This window comes from Zootoca vivipara, chromosome 3 (genome assembly GCF_963506605.1).
Source record: "Zootoca vivipara chromosome 3, rZooViv1.1, whole genome shotgun sequence".
NCBI classification, from domain to species: Eukaryota; Metazoa; Chordata; class Lepidosauria; order Squamata; family Lacertidae; genus Zootoca; species Zootoca vivipara.
The window spans coordinates 15,507,090-15,523,929 of NC_083278.1; the positions used below are offsets into that span (position 1 = coordinate 15,507,090).

At 42.8% G+C, this 16,840-nt stretch overlaps 1 protein-coding gene across 1 annotated transcript in view; it reads left to right on the top strand.

Annotated features, from left to right (window-relative positions):
* The window catches only part of PCSK2 (proprotein convertase subtilisin/kexin type 2), a 111,867-nt gene extending 103,144 nt beyond the window's left edge, over window positions 1-8,723 (top strand). Inside the window, exons 11-12 of the mRNA XM_060272426.1 lie at window positions 1,486-1,713; window positions 5,587-8,723. Coding sequence (XP_060128409.1) covers window positions 1,486-1,713; window positions 5,587-6,073 — 715 coding nt within the window. The 3' untranslated portion in view covers window positions 6,074-8,723. The remainder of the gene's footprint in view (window positions 1-1,485; window positions 1,714-5,586) is intronic.
* The last annotated feature ends 8,117 nt before the right edge of the window (window positions 8,724-16,840 follow it).

Here is a 16,840-nt window from a genome sequence, read left to right on the forward strand (position 1 = left end):
TTAAATTACTCCTATTTATGGCTATAAACAAACCTCTTAAGCTTGCATGAGCCAAAACGCAAAATTCCATGTTACATTAAATGGTTTATTCTTGAATAGGTATTAATTTTACTTATGTAAATGCACTCGGCATCTTCCTAACCATCTTCTGTTGCTCTTTTTCTCCTGGCCATTTATGCATCATAAAACCAGACAACACAGATTTGCATATGCTGATGATGCATTTAGGTAAATGCAAATTTCCATTGGGAAAGCTGAAATGCTTGCCCTGATGCAACGAGTGCCATAGCATGATGTGCAGGGATGCGGGTGGCACTGTGGTCTAAACCACTGAGCCTCTTGGGCTTTCCGGTTGGAAGGTCAGCAGTTCGAATCCGCACGGCGGAGTGAGCTCCTGTTGCTCTGTCCCAGCTCCTGCCAACCTAACAGTTTGAAAGCACGAAGTGCAAGTAGATAAATAGGTACCGCTGCGGTGGGAAGGGAGACGGTGTTTCCATGCGCTCTGGCTTCCGTTGCACCAGAAGCGCTTTAGTCATGTTGGCCACATGACCCGGGAAGTTGTCTGTGGACAAACGCTGGCTCCCTTGGCCTGAAAGCGAGATGAGTGCTGCAACCCCATAGTCACCTTTAACTGGACTTAACCATCCAGGGGTCCTTCCCCCCCTTTTTATTAAAAAACATCATAGCATTATGTTGGATTCAGTGTCACACAATGTCATTTGTTCTGTCAGGGCATGAAATTCAGCTTGCCAGATGGAATGATCATTCCTTTCTCATCACCAACTGATTGCTCTTGTTACAACTTCAGGTGCCTGACCTGGCCCCTGCTTGACCCGAGCCCCATCCAATTAAGCATCAGCCATGTCCATGTTGGGAGGGTGACTCCCCAGCTCTGACCCACTGCTCATGCCATGGCTGGTAATAATAGAACAGTGCTATGCTTGGTGCAAAAAGGACCTTACATTACTGCAAGGCATTCTGGGATGCAAGAGCAATGGCTGCTGTCCTTCTGGAAATATGAGAGCCAGCAGATATTCAGATGATCTGCAAAGCTTGCTCACCCGTCCGTGATGTTCATAAACATATAACATATTATACCTGTGATTCTCATAAACATGACATATTACTTGTGGATTTCTCCAAACAGCTCACTGGAAGTTTTTCTATGATTAAAGGTAAAGGTAAAGGTAAAGGGACCCCTGACCATTAGGTCCAGTCGTGACCGACTCTGGGGTTGCGCGCTCATCTCGCATTATTGGCCGAGGGAGCTGGCGTATAGCTTCCAGGTCATGTGGCCAGCATGACAAAGCCGCTTCTGGCAAACCAGAGCAGCGCACGGAAACGCCGTTTACCTTCCCGCTGTAGCGGTTCCTATTTATCTACTTGCATTTTGACGTGCTTTTGAACTGCTAGGTTGGCAGGATTTTCTATGATTAAGAAAAGCTTCCTAGAGATATTATCTCTTACCATATTGCTCTGTTGCAGCTTGGATCTGACATGGAGAGACATGCAGCATTTGACAGTGCTCACCTCTAAAAGGAATCAACTTCATGACGAGGTCCACCAGTGGCGAAGAAACGGCGTCGGCCTAGAATTCAACCACCTGTTCGGCTATGGTGTCCTTGATGCTGGGGCAATGGTTAAGATGGCTAAAGACTGGAAGACGGTTCCAGAAAGATTTCACTGTGTTGGTGGGTCGATACAAGAGCCTCAGTAAGTGATAACAAACATGAGGGGTTCAGTTCAGGTGTAGTCTCATCATAATCAGCGGGATTGTGTCACTACAGAATATAAGATTACCTGCCATATTGTCTCAGAGAAAAAAAAAATGTCCAAAGTGGTTCAGAAGACACCTTTAGCCAGGCATCCCCAAACTGCGGCCCTCCAGATGTTTTGGCCTACAACTCCCATGATCCCTAGCTAACAAGACCAGTGGTCGGGGAAGATGAGAATTGTAGTCCAAAACATCTGGAGGGCCGGAGTTTGGGGATGCCTGCCTGCCTTTAGCTGTTTTGAAGGGAGTGGATATTGCAGTGAGGTTTTGAGTTACATAACAGTTTTCTTCAGGTATGAAACCAGGGTTTTCAGGTGGTACACAAAACTTAAGGCAGTTTCCTTCTTGAAGAAGTTGTGTGTTGCATTATAGTGAAGGAACTTGCCTTTGGAATAATAGCAACAAATCTGGGCAACACTAGAATTAATTGGTTTCTCCTGTTGTTGGCTCTGACTCCACCTACTGTTGGCTTCCCTGCCGTCTGTTGGAGTTGCTGCATTGGAAGTCCTTATTTGGACCTTATGCCAGTAGAAATGAATGTTCTCCACCACAAGAATGAGTTCCAAAGCTTTATTGGAAACAGTTTTTAAATAGTTACAAATAAACATTTGAACAAAGTAACACATTGGTCTTAAACAAAGTAGTAGCGTGGTCTAGTCTTCTTTTTAGTCCTTAATGCAATTCAAAAACTTTCCTCTCTCTGGTACCTAAGTAACTTGCTTGTTCTGCAGATTTGCAGTTTGGGCTTCTGGGTTGAAACAGAAACATCCAACCTTTTCCCCTGCATTCGCCAGAGTGAAACCTCCCGGGCCTAACGCAAACCTCTCTTTGCAAAATGTTTTCAAAAACAATGCATACAGACATTACATTTTATGCATATCATACTTTATTGTATTTAATACTTTCTGCCATATCAGTTTCAAAGAGCAGCTTTTTAACTGATGGTGGCAGTGACTGTAGAAGCAGAAGCAGAACCAACAACTGGGAAGCCTTTCTGTGGAGCCTCCTTTCCTCTTTGGACACTGAAATTGCAGTGCCCCAGTCCCCAGGGATGTGTAGTTTTCCAGGGCATCTTAGCACTCAGTAGGTTCCCTAAAAACAACAGGTGCCCTAAAAACAACAGTGCCCTAAAAACAACAGGTTGCCTGGGACTAGTGCTGGATTGGGGCCCATGACAGGCTTAAATGCCAGGGCTGCAGAAGTTTCTGCAGTTGTGGGCCGGAGGACCTGTAGATCTCACACTCTGAGGCCTCTCTCTTTTATGTCAGGTGGGGGAGGGGAGATCTGATGCATCCCAGGGCCCCTGGGACTCTTTTACAGGGGCCAAGGGATCACAGGGCCTACCTCATTAGATCCTTCATTGATTTATTATGCCATTTGGTGATAACTCCAAAACACTTCAGAGAACACCGTACAAGGTGTTTGAATGCTGTACCATTGCAGCACTAAATATTTTGTTTGCTCAGTGTTCACTATATCTCCAATTAAGGGCCAGGCAGTCCAATTATTTTCTGATTATCCTCATGCAGTAAACAGAATGAGTCAACAAGCAAATCAATTAATGCTAATTGACTGCAACAGCTAAAGTTCAATTGAGTTATTTGAAATACTAACCTAATGATGGACAATTTATGCCTCTAACAGCTGCAATTCACCTTTTCAGTTTTATTTCCCAAAGTGGTTGTGCTTTGTAGGAAATAAAAGAGATCTAGCTCTAGCATGAAGCTGTTAATGGTTTGCAAAAGTTTGATTAGCATGCTACTTTATTTTATATATATATATATATATATATATATATATATATATATATATATATATAATTCATTAAGGGTTTCCATGTATATCATGAAAGTAAGAACTGTTAAAGATGTACCCTTAAGTTTACAATAGTAAGAATTAGAGTTGTGCTGAGTTTTCAAGAGGTTCTGTTTCTGATGTGTAGAGTGCCATTTTGTGAGGTGGGACAGAGGATTAAAACATTCCCCATGGGGGCAGGGAAACTTTATATTCCCCTTTTACATTCATTTCCCCACATCTGTTCTCAGCTATTGTTTTTTGTGACCTGATGCTGGTCTGTATCTCCTTCCCTCCCTCCCTCCTACTTCGTTACTGCATCATCATCATCATCATTTATTATTTATACCCCGGCCACTCTGGGCAGCTCCCAACGGAATATTATCATTAATAATAAATAGCAATAAAACATCAAACATTTAAAAATTCCCTAAACAGGGCAGCCTTCAGATGTCTTCTAAAAGTCAGATAGCTGTTTATTTCCTTGACATCTAATGGGAGGGTGTTCCACAGGGCGGGCGCCACTACTGAGAAAGCCCTCTGCCTGGTTCCCTGTAACCTCACTTCTCGCAGTGAGGGAACTGCCAGAAGGCCCTCGGAGTTGGACCTCAGTGTCCGGACTGAACGATGGGGGTGGAGGCGCACCTTCAGGTATACTGGGCCAAGGCTGTTTAGGGCTTTAAAGGTCAGCACAAACACTTTGAATTGTGCTTGGAATCGTACTGGGAGCCAATGTAGGTTTTTCAGGACCAGTGTTTTATTGTCTTGGTGGCCACTCCCAGCCAGCTGCCCTGGACACAGAATTAACCTGCACCTCCATGGACACCTCCAAAATGACTCCCAGGCTGTGCACCTGGTCCTTCAGGGGCCCAGTTACCCCATTCAGGACCAGGGAGTCCTGATTTCAACCAATCAGGGATCATATATTAAGCATGGTTACATGATGGTTCCAGGTAGCAAACCAAATTTGATTATGTGATTACATCGTTGACAACGAAACATACAAGCAATGTTTTTCCCAAATTGGGAATAAGGAAAGCTATTGTAGAAGCAACTAGGCTTGTCTTAATAAGCTACCGTGGTAGTTTCAGTTCTCAACAGGCACTAAGGGTGAATTAAATAGCCTCTCTTCTACTGGCCATTTGCTATCATGCCTCAGTCTTGTCAAGCTGACTTGATATATTTATGGCTCATCTTCAAATATTTCGATGTGGTTTCTCTCTCTCGTATTTTATTGCTGATTGATTTGAATAAGTTTTTTAAAAAAAACTTTAAACTGGCCCATACCTATCAGTCATCTATCTATTTCTGTTTTCTTGCTTTTTCGGGGGTTAGCCACCTTGGTTGCTATGTCTGGAAACAAAAAAATATATTAAGTAAGTTTTGAGAAAGCAAATGGCAAAATAAATTATCCTACAACACCTCCCCCCAAGTATTCTGACAGCCAGTCAGGCTGGTGACACAATCTCACAACTGTATCCAGACTTTAGTCCATGGTGCTAGGCTAGGCTATGGGGCTAAAACTTGTTCCAGAGATGACACCCACCCACACCAACAGTATGTGTGTGTAGGGTGGGTGGCTGAATCAAAGTCAAGGATAGGAATCATGGATGACTTTAGGGGTTGGCAAGAGCCATGCCCCAGTATGGGGGGAGGAATTATATTCCCTTTCATTACGTAACCTCATCTGTTTTGAAGTCTTCAAAAACCAACATTTAACCCTCCAGATGTTTTAAGACTACAATTCCCACCATCCCTGACCACTGGTCCTGTTAGCTAGGGATGATGAGAGTTGTAGTCCCAACTCTCATCATCCCTAGCTAAGTTGTAGGGTTGAGTTTGCCGATGCCTGATTTAACCATTAGCTATATGGAACTGTGCCACTCTCTGGTTAATAATGATCTTGTTGCAATACTTTCTGTATTCATGCACAAAACCGTAGTGAATATGCTCTTGTAAACAGACATGCTATGAAAAACGTGGCATTCAAAACCATTTCATTTATTTGTACACCCCAGGAAAATACCATCCAGTGGCAAGTTGGTTCTGACTCTTACGACTGATGCTTGTGAGGGGAAGGAGAACTTTGTCCGATACCTTGAACACGTCCAGGCCGTTATAACAGTGAACTCTACCAGGAGAGGGGACTTGAATGTCAACATGACATCCCCAATGGGGACGAAATCCATTTTGCTGAGTCGGCGTCCCAGAGATGATGATTCCAAGGTGGGCTTTGACAAATGGCCTTTCATGACAACACATTCTTGGGGAGAAGACCCCAGGGGTACTTGGGTTCTGGAAGTTGGGTTTGTTGGTCTCCTGCCTCAGAAGGGAGTCCTCAAGGAGTGGACATTAATGCTACATGGAACTCAAAGTGCACCCTACATAGACCAAATAGTAAAAGATTATCAGTCTAAATTGGCCATGTCCAAGAAGGAAGAGTTGGAAGAAGAATTAGATGAAGCTGTAGAGAGAAGCTTGAAGAGTATATTGAACAAGAACTAGCTCTGCTTTGCATGTCAGACAGCATCCTTTCCCCACTTCCTTCCCTAAACATTAGGCATATTCCAGTTATTGTCTTTAGAACATTATCCTAACTCCCTGGTTCTCCCCCCCCCCCATTATCTGCATTGTCTAACTTAATTACAGTGAAAACTTTTGAATTCTGAGCCACAAATATATTATTATTACTATTATTACTATCTACCAACTACTTTGTAAGTGTGAATGACTGTAACTAAACTATGTGGGGTTGGGGTGTTCTTTTTTTGTTTTTAAATGTCATGTGAAAAGTATCCAACCAAGCAAGCTGTGACCCCTTTCCTCTTACTGTTTTTGAAGAGAACACATCACTTGGCATTTTATTTATCTGCTTAGATAGTGGAATGTTCAAAACTGGCAGTTCTGACTTGTGGAAATACTGCCACGGCAGCTGTAATCGTGGCAAAACAAAACCAGTTGTCACAGGACCAAATTACCTGCAATATCGTTCGTGCTTTTTTAAAAAAATAATAGCATGTTTTAATTCACCACTTTTGACTGGAAGGAATAGCAACGGTGGGGTTCTGATCCAGAATGGGGACCCATAGCAATTTTCTGCTGAGGAACATTTGCCCTCAAAAGTGCTGGTTGGGGCCTCATGGTGGTTTTGTTTCCTCCCCCCAAAAATGTGGGTAATTTAAGCATGCTTTTTTAAAAAAGTGTGAATAGCGTAGTTGGGCCCAATATATGTTCAAACACATGTTTTCAAAAACAAAAACAGATTCATAAACTGAAGGAGATTACAGAGTGCAGATCCTGCCTTATGCTACTGGTATTTTGCACTTAAGACTCCAGTACAGCCGTACCTTGCAAGTCGAACGGAATCTGTTCTGGAAGTGTATTTGACTTCCAAAACATTTGGAAACCAACGGACGGCTTCTGATTGGCTGCAGGAAGCTCCTGCAGTCAATCAGAAGCCATGGAACCCCCATTGAACATTCGGTTCCAGAGAACGTTCACAAACTGGAACACTCATTTCCGGGTTTGCGGCGTTTGGGAACCTAAATGTCCGACTACCAAAGCATTTGGGATCCAAGGTGTGACTGTACTTGATTTCCCGAGACTAAGTCCCATTACACTCAGTGAGTCTTACTTCTGAATAGACATGTATTCACTGGAAAAAACAGTTTGGCACCTGAGGACAAAGCCAGAGTTCTAATGTGTTTCCCAATCCTGATTCTCCTCCCAGATCTTTGTATGTATTTTAGTGGCACTGTCAGCTGGAGAAATTCATCAATCTGCATTTTGAGGGGCAGGGGTGGTAGAGGATCAATGTCTCCTCTTGCTTCATCATAGCTCTCTTAGGTAGATCAGGTAGTGCAAAAGGTCGCCAATAGACATAACACATTCAATGCCTTTCAGATTAAAACTGCTGAGTCACTATGAAGCCACCCCAATCCCAGGGGTAGATCTACTATGAAACTGATGAAGCTTAAGCTTCAGGGCCCCTAACCCTGGAGGGGCCGCAGAAGCAACTTTAGCCCACATTGCTTAAAAGCTTTGGATCTAGTAGACCCAATTTAAGTCGCACGACTTAAATTAATTTTTGGGGGTATATATTTCAACAATCCCAAAGTTTGAGACTCAGTAGCACGGATGTGGTAAAGGTTTGGTGACCTGCCAAGGAACAACCCCATTGAAGAAGATAACCATGGTTACCCAGACCTCATTGCTGGTCAAGCTTCAGAGCCCCAAAAATGTAGTTCCCCACTGCCCACTCCACAAAAGCTCCAGAATGATGCAGAGAGGGTGGTGTTGAGCTACTCCTGTTCTACATCTGTATGGGGCTGTTGAGCTACATGTGGCGCTGTGGTCTAAACCACTGAGCCTCTTAGGCTTGCAAATAAGGAGGTGGGCAGTTCGAATCCCCATGACATGGTGAGCTCCCATTGTTGTGTCCCAGCTTCTGCCAACCTAGCAGTTCTTAACGCATGCCAGTGCAAGTAGATAAATAGGTACCGCTGCGGCAGGAAGGGAAATGGAATTTCTGTGCACTCTGGTTTCCGTCATGGTGTTCTGTTGCGCCAGAAGTGGTTTAGTCATGCTGGCCACATGATTCAGAAAGCTGTCTGTGGACAAATGCCGGCTCCCTTAGCCTGAAAGTGAGATGAGCGCCGCAACCCCATCGCCTTTGACTGGACTAAACTGTCCAGGGGTCCTTTACCTTTTTCTTCTTCTTACCCAGCCCCTGGGCATTGCTAGGGCATTGCAGGGCAGCTCCAGCATGGGAACAGGTAAAGCACAGCCCCTCGCTGCCAGACCGTACTGTTGTAGGTGGTGGCAGTGGTGGGGTGTGTGTGGTCTGTGCCATACCCTTCCCCCCATCCCAATGGCTCTTGGGATACCAGTGCTGAGAGGCCTTTAAACCACTCCCTCCTGCTTTTGTATTGGACTGTGGGTCCTTAGCAGCCTCACAGTCCCTGGAGTGATGCATTCTAGGAATTATCATGAAGTCACAGCTTCATCTGAATTTTTTGGAACTGAAGAATGAATTGGTGCCACCGAATTCCAAAAACATTGTCAAATATGCTTCAGTACGACAAAGCAACATACCTGCCAAGTTGCTGTCGGAGAAATAAGGGACCGGGCCGGAAGTAGCAGACCGGAAGTAGCACTGCCGCCATTTTGGAACTGGGCGGAACATGCTCAGAAGTGACTTTTGATGCTGCTTTGCCCAGTTCCAAAATGGCCGCCGCGCCAGAAGTCAAACTGCAGCCATTTTGGAACTGGGCAGAGCAGCATCAAAAGTCGCTTCTGAGCATGCTCCGCCCAGTTCCAAAATGGCTGCCGCGCCAGAATAAACCGGGGAAAAACAAACAGTTTTTTTCCAGCTAGGAACAGCTGGAAAAATGGGGATTTCCCAGGGAATACGGGAGACTTGGCAGCTATGCAAAGCAATTTTAAAATGTCTTTGCTGCCGAAGGAATAATCCAATAAAACAGCAAAACAATACAAAACATTTAAATCAAATATCCTCAGAGCTGAAAATGCCAGGGTTGCCACTGAAACGGTATATTTCAGCCATCAAGGGACAGGAAAGTGGACAGGAAGGTGTTTAAATCCCACCTGAATGTTAATAATGAGAAAGACAGACACACTTCACCGATGAAGAGGCTGGCTGGTTGTCACTATTTCATGATCATGGTGCATCTCATAACGTTACTTTTTGATTGGGATATATATTAGGAAACTCATTTATAACCTGAGGGGATAATTGTGGCACCCTTCAAGCAAATTTAAGCTCTTTGGGGTCTTATTAATTTAAATGGGAAAAGTGACAGGTGTGCTTAAATGTCTCCTGTGGAGTCAAAGCAGGCTTAAAAGTTCATAGTTCTGGCTGTCACATGACCTTGGAATTAAAATCATGCAGCCACTTACATTAGTGTTTGCGGTTTATAAGAGCCTGACTTGAATCATTTAAAATCTCTGGCCTTTCTGGAAAAGCAAGTTAAACACAGATGTCGCCACGGTGGTGGGTGACTCCAGCAAAGAGCAACTTGTAAGAGCTGCTCTGAAACAGCCAAAATTTCAAATCTGTACATTACCAGGTGGCCTATGCTCATTTGGTTGCATCCAACAAAGTCATCCTGTTCATGCAAGGACTTCTGCTTGGACAATGGAATTTCCTCTCCTCTAAATCCCCCAGAAAGCCAAAACTTCCCCAGCTCCCCACTGCAAGTTTTCTCCTTCAGTCTTTGGAGGGTGACAAAGACACCATGGAAGAAGTGGGGCCTGTAAGCACATCCCTGCTCTCCTCGAATTTAGCTTTTTAACAGACTTCTGCAAAGAGATGTGATTCAGCATAAAGTATTTTACTGAAAATGTGTTAGTAACTAGAAGCCATCTGTGACACTTTCTTTTGGGTGGTGGTGGGGGGAGAGCAATATTTCTATAATTTTTATTAATTTTTCTAAATTACATTTCAAAATATTAATTTAGACAACCTTAAATCAATGGCTTCTCTTCTCCTCTTTCCATGGTTCATTTTGCATACTGTACATCCCTGCATATTTTACATGAACTAAACCATTCAGTAATCCATTGTTACATCCATCAAAACTTATCACTGTTGGATTTATCTTAATGCTACCAGCGTTTTTAAATGAACACAATTTCCCTCCACATATTCAGTAAACATTTCCCAGTCTTCTTTAAATGTATGTTCTTCTTGTTCTCTTATTCTATATGTTAAATCTGCAAGCTGCACATATTCCATCAGTTTAAGTTGCCATTCTTCTTTGGTTGGGACCTCGCTCGTTTTCCATTTTGGGGCTAACAAAACACGGGCTTCTGTAGTAGCATACTTAAATAGTCTTTTTTGACACCTAGGAATTTCCCTCTGAATTATCCTAAAAAAAGGACTCTGTTTTTTTGTTTTTGTTTTTGGAAAGGCTGTTCAACATTTTTTTTCAGTTCATTATATGTCATTTCCCAATACTCTTTTACCCTTTTACAAGGCCACCACATATGATAAAACATACCCTCAACCTCGTTACATCTCCAGCACTTATCTGATTCGGACTTACATTTTAGCAAGTCTGCTTAGAGTTAAATACCATCTATAAATCATTTTCAGGGAGTTCTCCTTCGAAGAAAAACATGCTGCGAATTCAGATTGCTCTTCCAAAGTTCCCCCAGAGATTCAAATCTATATTATGTCTTATATCTATTGCCCAGTGTGTCATAAAGGGGGGAGCAATCTTGACAATAAACCAGTTTTCTCATTGCTTAATTGAGATTTGCCTTGACTCCAGCAAAACCTACAGCTGTTTCTTGCTGTTCTAGGTGTGATGCAGAGGCGTATCTCAGAGTCAAAAGGAATTGTGTGCATATTTCTCATCACATGAGTTTAAGCATGTTTTTGCTCCTTAGTTTGCAAATGAATTATTTTCTCGTAACTGTTAACCAGGGCTTTTTTTCAGCTTGAACTCACCGGAATTCAATTCCGGCACCTCTCAGATGGGCACCATTGCCATTCAAAGAAAACAAGGGAGGTGTTCATGGTGAGTTCTGGCACCTATTTTTCTAGAAAAATAGCGCTGCTGTTAACCGTGGTTCCTTTTTCTCTCTTTCAAGTCTCCAGAATGTGTTCTAGTACAGTCAAACTTATCTTAGACTGTATTGGATATCTAAAAAGGTGTCTCTAAATATATGTCTGAATAAATTAGGAAGGCTGTGGATCCCAGATTAGGATAAGTAGAGACATGTAAGCAGGGAATACGTACACCAGAAAATTTGGAATTACTCGGATCTGGGCAGTGGGAATTCTACTGTTTCTTTATGGTATATGTAAAAATGTGCAGCTTAAACTTAGTCAGGAAGATAATATAAGAAACATATGAGCAGGGCCGTCTTAAGCATATCTGGCGCCCTGGTGCTGTGGTGAGAAGATCCCTCTGGCGCCCCACCCCACCCTGTTTCCCAGCGCGGCTGTCTGGTGGGTGCAGTGCGCAGTGTGGCTACCGCAGGCGCAGCAGCGTGGTGCCCCCCTAGCAGCCCGGCGCCCTGACGCCCTGCGCCACCCAGCCTTGCTGTAGGGCCAGCCCTGCAAATGAGTTATTTGTGCTGAAGAAACCGCACATAATCTGTGCATAGAAGCTTCTCATTCTTTTTTTCTTTTTTGTGTGATGCTTAATAATGTCCATTGTGTGCATTTAACATTCTACACTGAAAATTCTCCCAGAAATAAAAGGAAAGCCCTTGCATGCACAGAGCTCTGTGAAAGTCTTGGAGCCATTGGAGATACATGGAATGCAATAAAGAGTTTCACAAGTGAGGAACACAATAAGTTTCAGAAATGTATGCTGATTGACAAGAGCTATGTTTGCTTGAGTGCTTCTGAGTTTTTTGTTTGTTCATTTACAGAGGTAAAGCATAGATATGTGTAAACCTTTTAAGCTGGTAAGCTTAAAACAAACCAAAGGATAATATGAGGCTAATTCTAACCTCAGATACATGCATGGACATTCAAGCTTTAATAACTGCAGTCCATATCCCATGAAGAACCACAGGAAAACTCTTCTTATCAACAACCAGAACACCTTGAATAAAAAGGCTGCCAGTCCCTTCTATGAGCAGATTTGCCTTTCATATACATGAATATTTCTTTTTAAAAAAATCTTTTTTATTGAGTTTTACATTGCAAATTTAAATTCAAACAATAAATATCCCCATCCTCCTTTAGGATTCCCTGAATCCTTTGACTCCCCTCCACCCTTCCATGGTTACCATTTTCAATCTTTTCCCACTGCTTCACTTATTTTCTCTATTTTTCTTATATTAGCCCATTTTACCTTAGTTTATTTTTAGTACATTACAAACGTTACTCGAATCCTGCCAAAGTTTTTAGTTGTTTACAGCGTTCTCTTAGGTACATTATAATTTTTCCCCATTCCTTTTTAAAGTCCTTCTCTTCCTGGCTTCTGATTTTCCCCGTCAATTTCGCCATTTCGGCGTAGTCCATCATCTTCACCAGCCATTCATATACAGTGGTACCTCGGTTTATGAACACAATTGGTTCCGGAAGTCTATCATAAACTGAAGCGTTCATAAACTGAAGCGAATTTTCCCATTGAAAGTAATGGAAAGTGGATTAATCTGTTCCAGACGGTCCGCGAAGTACTTAAACTGAAGCATTCATAAACTGAAGCGAACTTTTCCATTGAAAGTAATGGAAAGTGGATTAATACGTTCCAGACGGGTCCGCGGAGTACTCAACCTGAAGCGTACTTAACCTGAAGCATGGGTGTAATTGGTTCCGGAAGTCTGTTCATAAACTGAAGCGTTCATAAACTGAAGCGAACTTTCCCATTGAAAGTAATGGGAAGTGAATTAATCCGTTCCAGATGGGTCTGCGGCGTTCATAAACCGAAAGTTCGTAAACCGAGGTGTTCATAAACCGAGGTTCCACTGTATGACTATTTCTAATCACATGCTCAAAGCCTTGGCGGAAAACAAGACAAAGCCTTTGTGCGGATAGGGGGTTCGTTGAGTTAAATGGTTATAGGCTGACTCTAGAGCCAGTAAATGAAATACTTCCTTTGGGGTCAGCCTATTTTGATCTGAATCTGGGGGAAAACAAAGCAAACCTAAATGAGCATATGGACATGCAAATCTGAAAGCAGAATTTGCTTCTGCTCTTATGGCCTTTGACCAGCTTCTAGTGCCACTTTTCCGGACGAAAGCAGAGACCCCCACAGGGAGATGTTCATCATTTATCTCCATCAAGTTTAGTGGGGTGCACCTCCAGATCGGCATTGTGATACATCAGCTGTTCTGATCTCCCTTGCTGGCCGAGGCCATATATATTTAAATATATAAACTAAAGTAACCAACAATAGCTATAGTATATATGGAATGTGTAATATCACATCAACCCATCATATGTTATATATTTATATATACACACTCAATTGTACATAAGAGTAAGAATATATTGCATATATATACATATATATGTATTTCTAAGATACATGTACTTATGATAAAAGCAAAGATCACATTCGCATCTTAGATATGATCTTCAAAATGTTAAATGAAGCGGATCTTCATTTAAGAAAATGTATAGATGCCATTGCTTTGATGTAACTTTCCCCTTTTCTGTTTGAGCATTAAATATCCTATATAACAGCAAAATTACTAAATGGGTGTACATATTTTCAAAACCTGAACTGAAAGATAACTCTAAGGAGTGACAGCACATTTTGATATTATTACTAACAATGGTCTATATGACAGACTTAATTTGATGGTTTTTGTTTTATTATTTGCATCAGAGTAGAAACCGAGAATAAAATGCGTACCTTTTGTTGTATTGCTGATGCAAAAGAATAATAATTTATTCTAATTTATTTATTTTAAAGTGGGTGTCCTAGGCTTTGTTTACAGGCAGTGAACATTGTTAACTTCTAAAGCCTCGTGCAAACGTTTTATAATATGAGTAAAATAAAAAAAGATGTTGTACAGCAGCATATCCCATCATCATCATTGCTCAAACTATGTGGTATCACACTTGTTAACTTTGTAGAATGAAAATTGCTGTGTGGAAGCCCAGATGCATGAGTACTGGTTTGGGTTGTTTGGAAGTCAAGCTTTATGAAACTTTCCCTGTGCTCAGAGACAATCTCTTCAAGTCTATCAAGCTTTTTTTTTTTTTTGCACAGAGCAAACATTGTCCTTTAACAAACAATATCTAAAACTGAAGTTCTGGAGCCTAATTGTGTGGTCTGGGATCAGATGCGGTTGATCTATCCTGGGGTTGTAGATATGATGCATAAGGTGGTCTGGTGAGACACCTGGATTCTCAGTCCTTGCCCAGCAAGCCAGGGGGTCTTAGCCAATGATTAATGACTCCTTGAAACCGGGAGTGGTCCTCGATGACTTAAAGGAGGCGGTGGCACACCCACTCCTTAAGAAACACTTATTTGCATCCAGAGTATTGTAATAACATTCAAGCACAACTATCCCCTTTTGTGGCAAGGTATGAGAGAGAGCAGGGACCCAGGTGGCCCTGTGGTTAAACCACTGAGCCTAGGGCTTGCTGATCAGAAGGTCGGCGGTTCGAATCCCTGTGACGGGGTGAGCTCCCGTTGCTTGGTCCCAGCTCCTGCCAACCTAGCAGTTCGAAAGCACGTCAAAATGCAAGTAGATAAATAGGAACCGCTCCAGCGGGAAGGTAAACGGCGTTTCCAGGTGCTGCTCTGGTTTGCCAGAAGCGGCTTTGTCATGCTGGCCACATGACCTGGAAGCTATACGCCAGCTCCCTTGGCCAATAATGCGAGATGAGCGCGCAACCCCAGAGTCGGACACGACTGGACCTAATGGTCAGGGGTCCCTTTACCTTTACCTTTATGAGAGAGAGCAGGGTGCTGAGCTGAGGGAGTGCGAAATTGAGAAGATCCATAATGGAGAAGATCCATTTTGGGGAGCCAAATGTTGGCCTCACACATTGCCATATTACACCAAATTCACCAAATTCTGTCCCTGGAGAGACAGAGACAATATGGTGGGTCCCACTCTAGGTACTTAAATAGAAATTGATTATGTGGATCCATTTCAGTTTGAGTCCAAACTGTGTTGATAACCCTAACACAGAGGTAGGCAATGTAGTGCCCCCCCAATGTTATTGGACTACAGTTACCATGATTCCCAGCCAGCAAGGCCAATGATCAAGGGTGATGGGAGTTGTAGTCCAACAATATCTGGAGACCACTAAGTTGACTATCCCTGCAGGAGGGTGGCCTCTGCTGGGAGAGAGCTGGGAAGCATGTGGCTCTGTTGATTCTTCTTGATCTCTCAGCAGCATTTACTACCATCAGCCATGATCACTTGCTGGACAAACTCAGTGGGAAAGATTCAGGAGGCACAGTGATACATTGATGTCCCTCCTATCTCCAGGGTTGGTTCCAGAGGGTGGCAATGAAGTTTCTGCTTGAGCTCATGGCCCTTGCCTATGCATTTCTAGAGGGCTCAATTTCATCCTTTATGGGTTTTTTTAAAAAAATATCCATATGAAACCTCTGTGGATCATCAAAATCATTCATTGGTCACTTTTGTATATAGAGCATCATCTCTCTTGGAGTCTCTGTGGTGAAACCGTTATATATTTTGCATTAGAAATTTGAGTGCAAAAGCAATTTAATTTTAGACCAGCTATAAGGGCTATGTTGGGATTGTCTTGTGCATGGGTAGGCAAACTATGGCGCGGGGGCTGGATCCGGCCCAATCGCCTTTTAAATCCAGCCCGCAGACGGCCCAGAAATCAGCGTGTTTTTACATGAGTAGAATGTGTGCTGTTATTTAAAATGTATCTCTGGGTTATTTGTGGGGCATAGGAATTCATTCTCCCCTCCCTTCAAAATATAGTCCTCCCCCCCAAGGTCTGAGGGGCAGTGGACCGCCCCCCTGCTGAAAACGTTTGCTGACCCCTGGTCTTGTGTAATATGTAGTTCACCCGAGGTGTGACTGCAACAAACACATGTGGACTTGCCAGGGAGTCAGGAGAGTCTGCACATGGTTAGTCTATGGAGTGTCCTTCTATAAAATGTGGTGATAGCCAGCAAGTTGAATGGCATAAAAATTCAAGGCTACCAATGGCTACTAATCATGATGACTGTGTGATACCCTCAGGATCAGAAAAAGCATGCTTCTGAAACCCAACAGTGGAAGAAGGCTATTGTCCAATGGACCATTTTGTGAAACAGGATGCTGGCCTAGGTCAGATCCAGAAAATCTCTCTCCTATGTTCTTTTTGACTGGCTATAACCTCTGGTCAAGAATATATGATCACAAACCTACTGTGTATAGTGTTGGAACCAGCTTTGAACTGGCCCCATTTCGGAGCAAAGTTTCATGCACGTAGGAAAAGAATCTGAAAAATGTAAATGAGAACTGGCAGGTTCTTTATGCAGTCTTTTAATTTCCACTGAAGACACTGTTGACATATATTTCAATGTAAATCAGACAGACAACTCTGTCTAAGCAGTAGAAGAAGAAAAAACACAATAGGCAGCTTCATTGAGGTCCCTATTAGTACATCATTGCTTAATGGAGGGCACCTATAGATCAGGAAATAACGCAGGGAGCAATCCTAGCAGTCCTCAGCTGCATAGTTCTTGTAAGTTTAGAAAACTGGTTAAATTAGTGATTGAGAACAACACCCAATGGGCAAACCAAGCACTGTAACTAGGTAACCCAAAATACGAATGGTGTGATCTTGCAAATGCTATGACC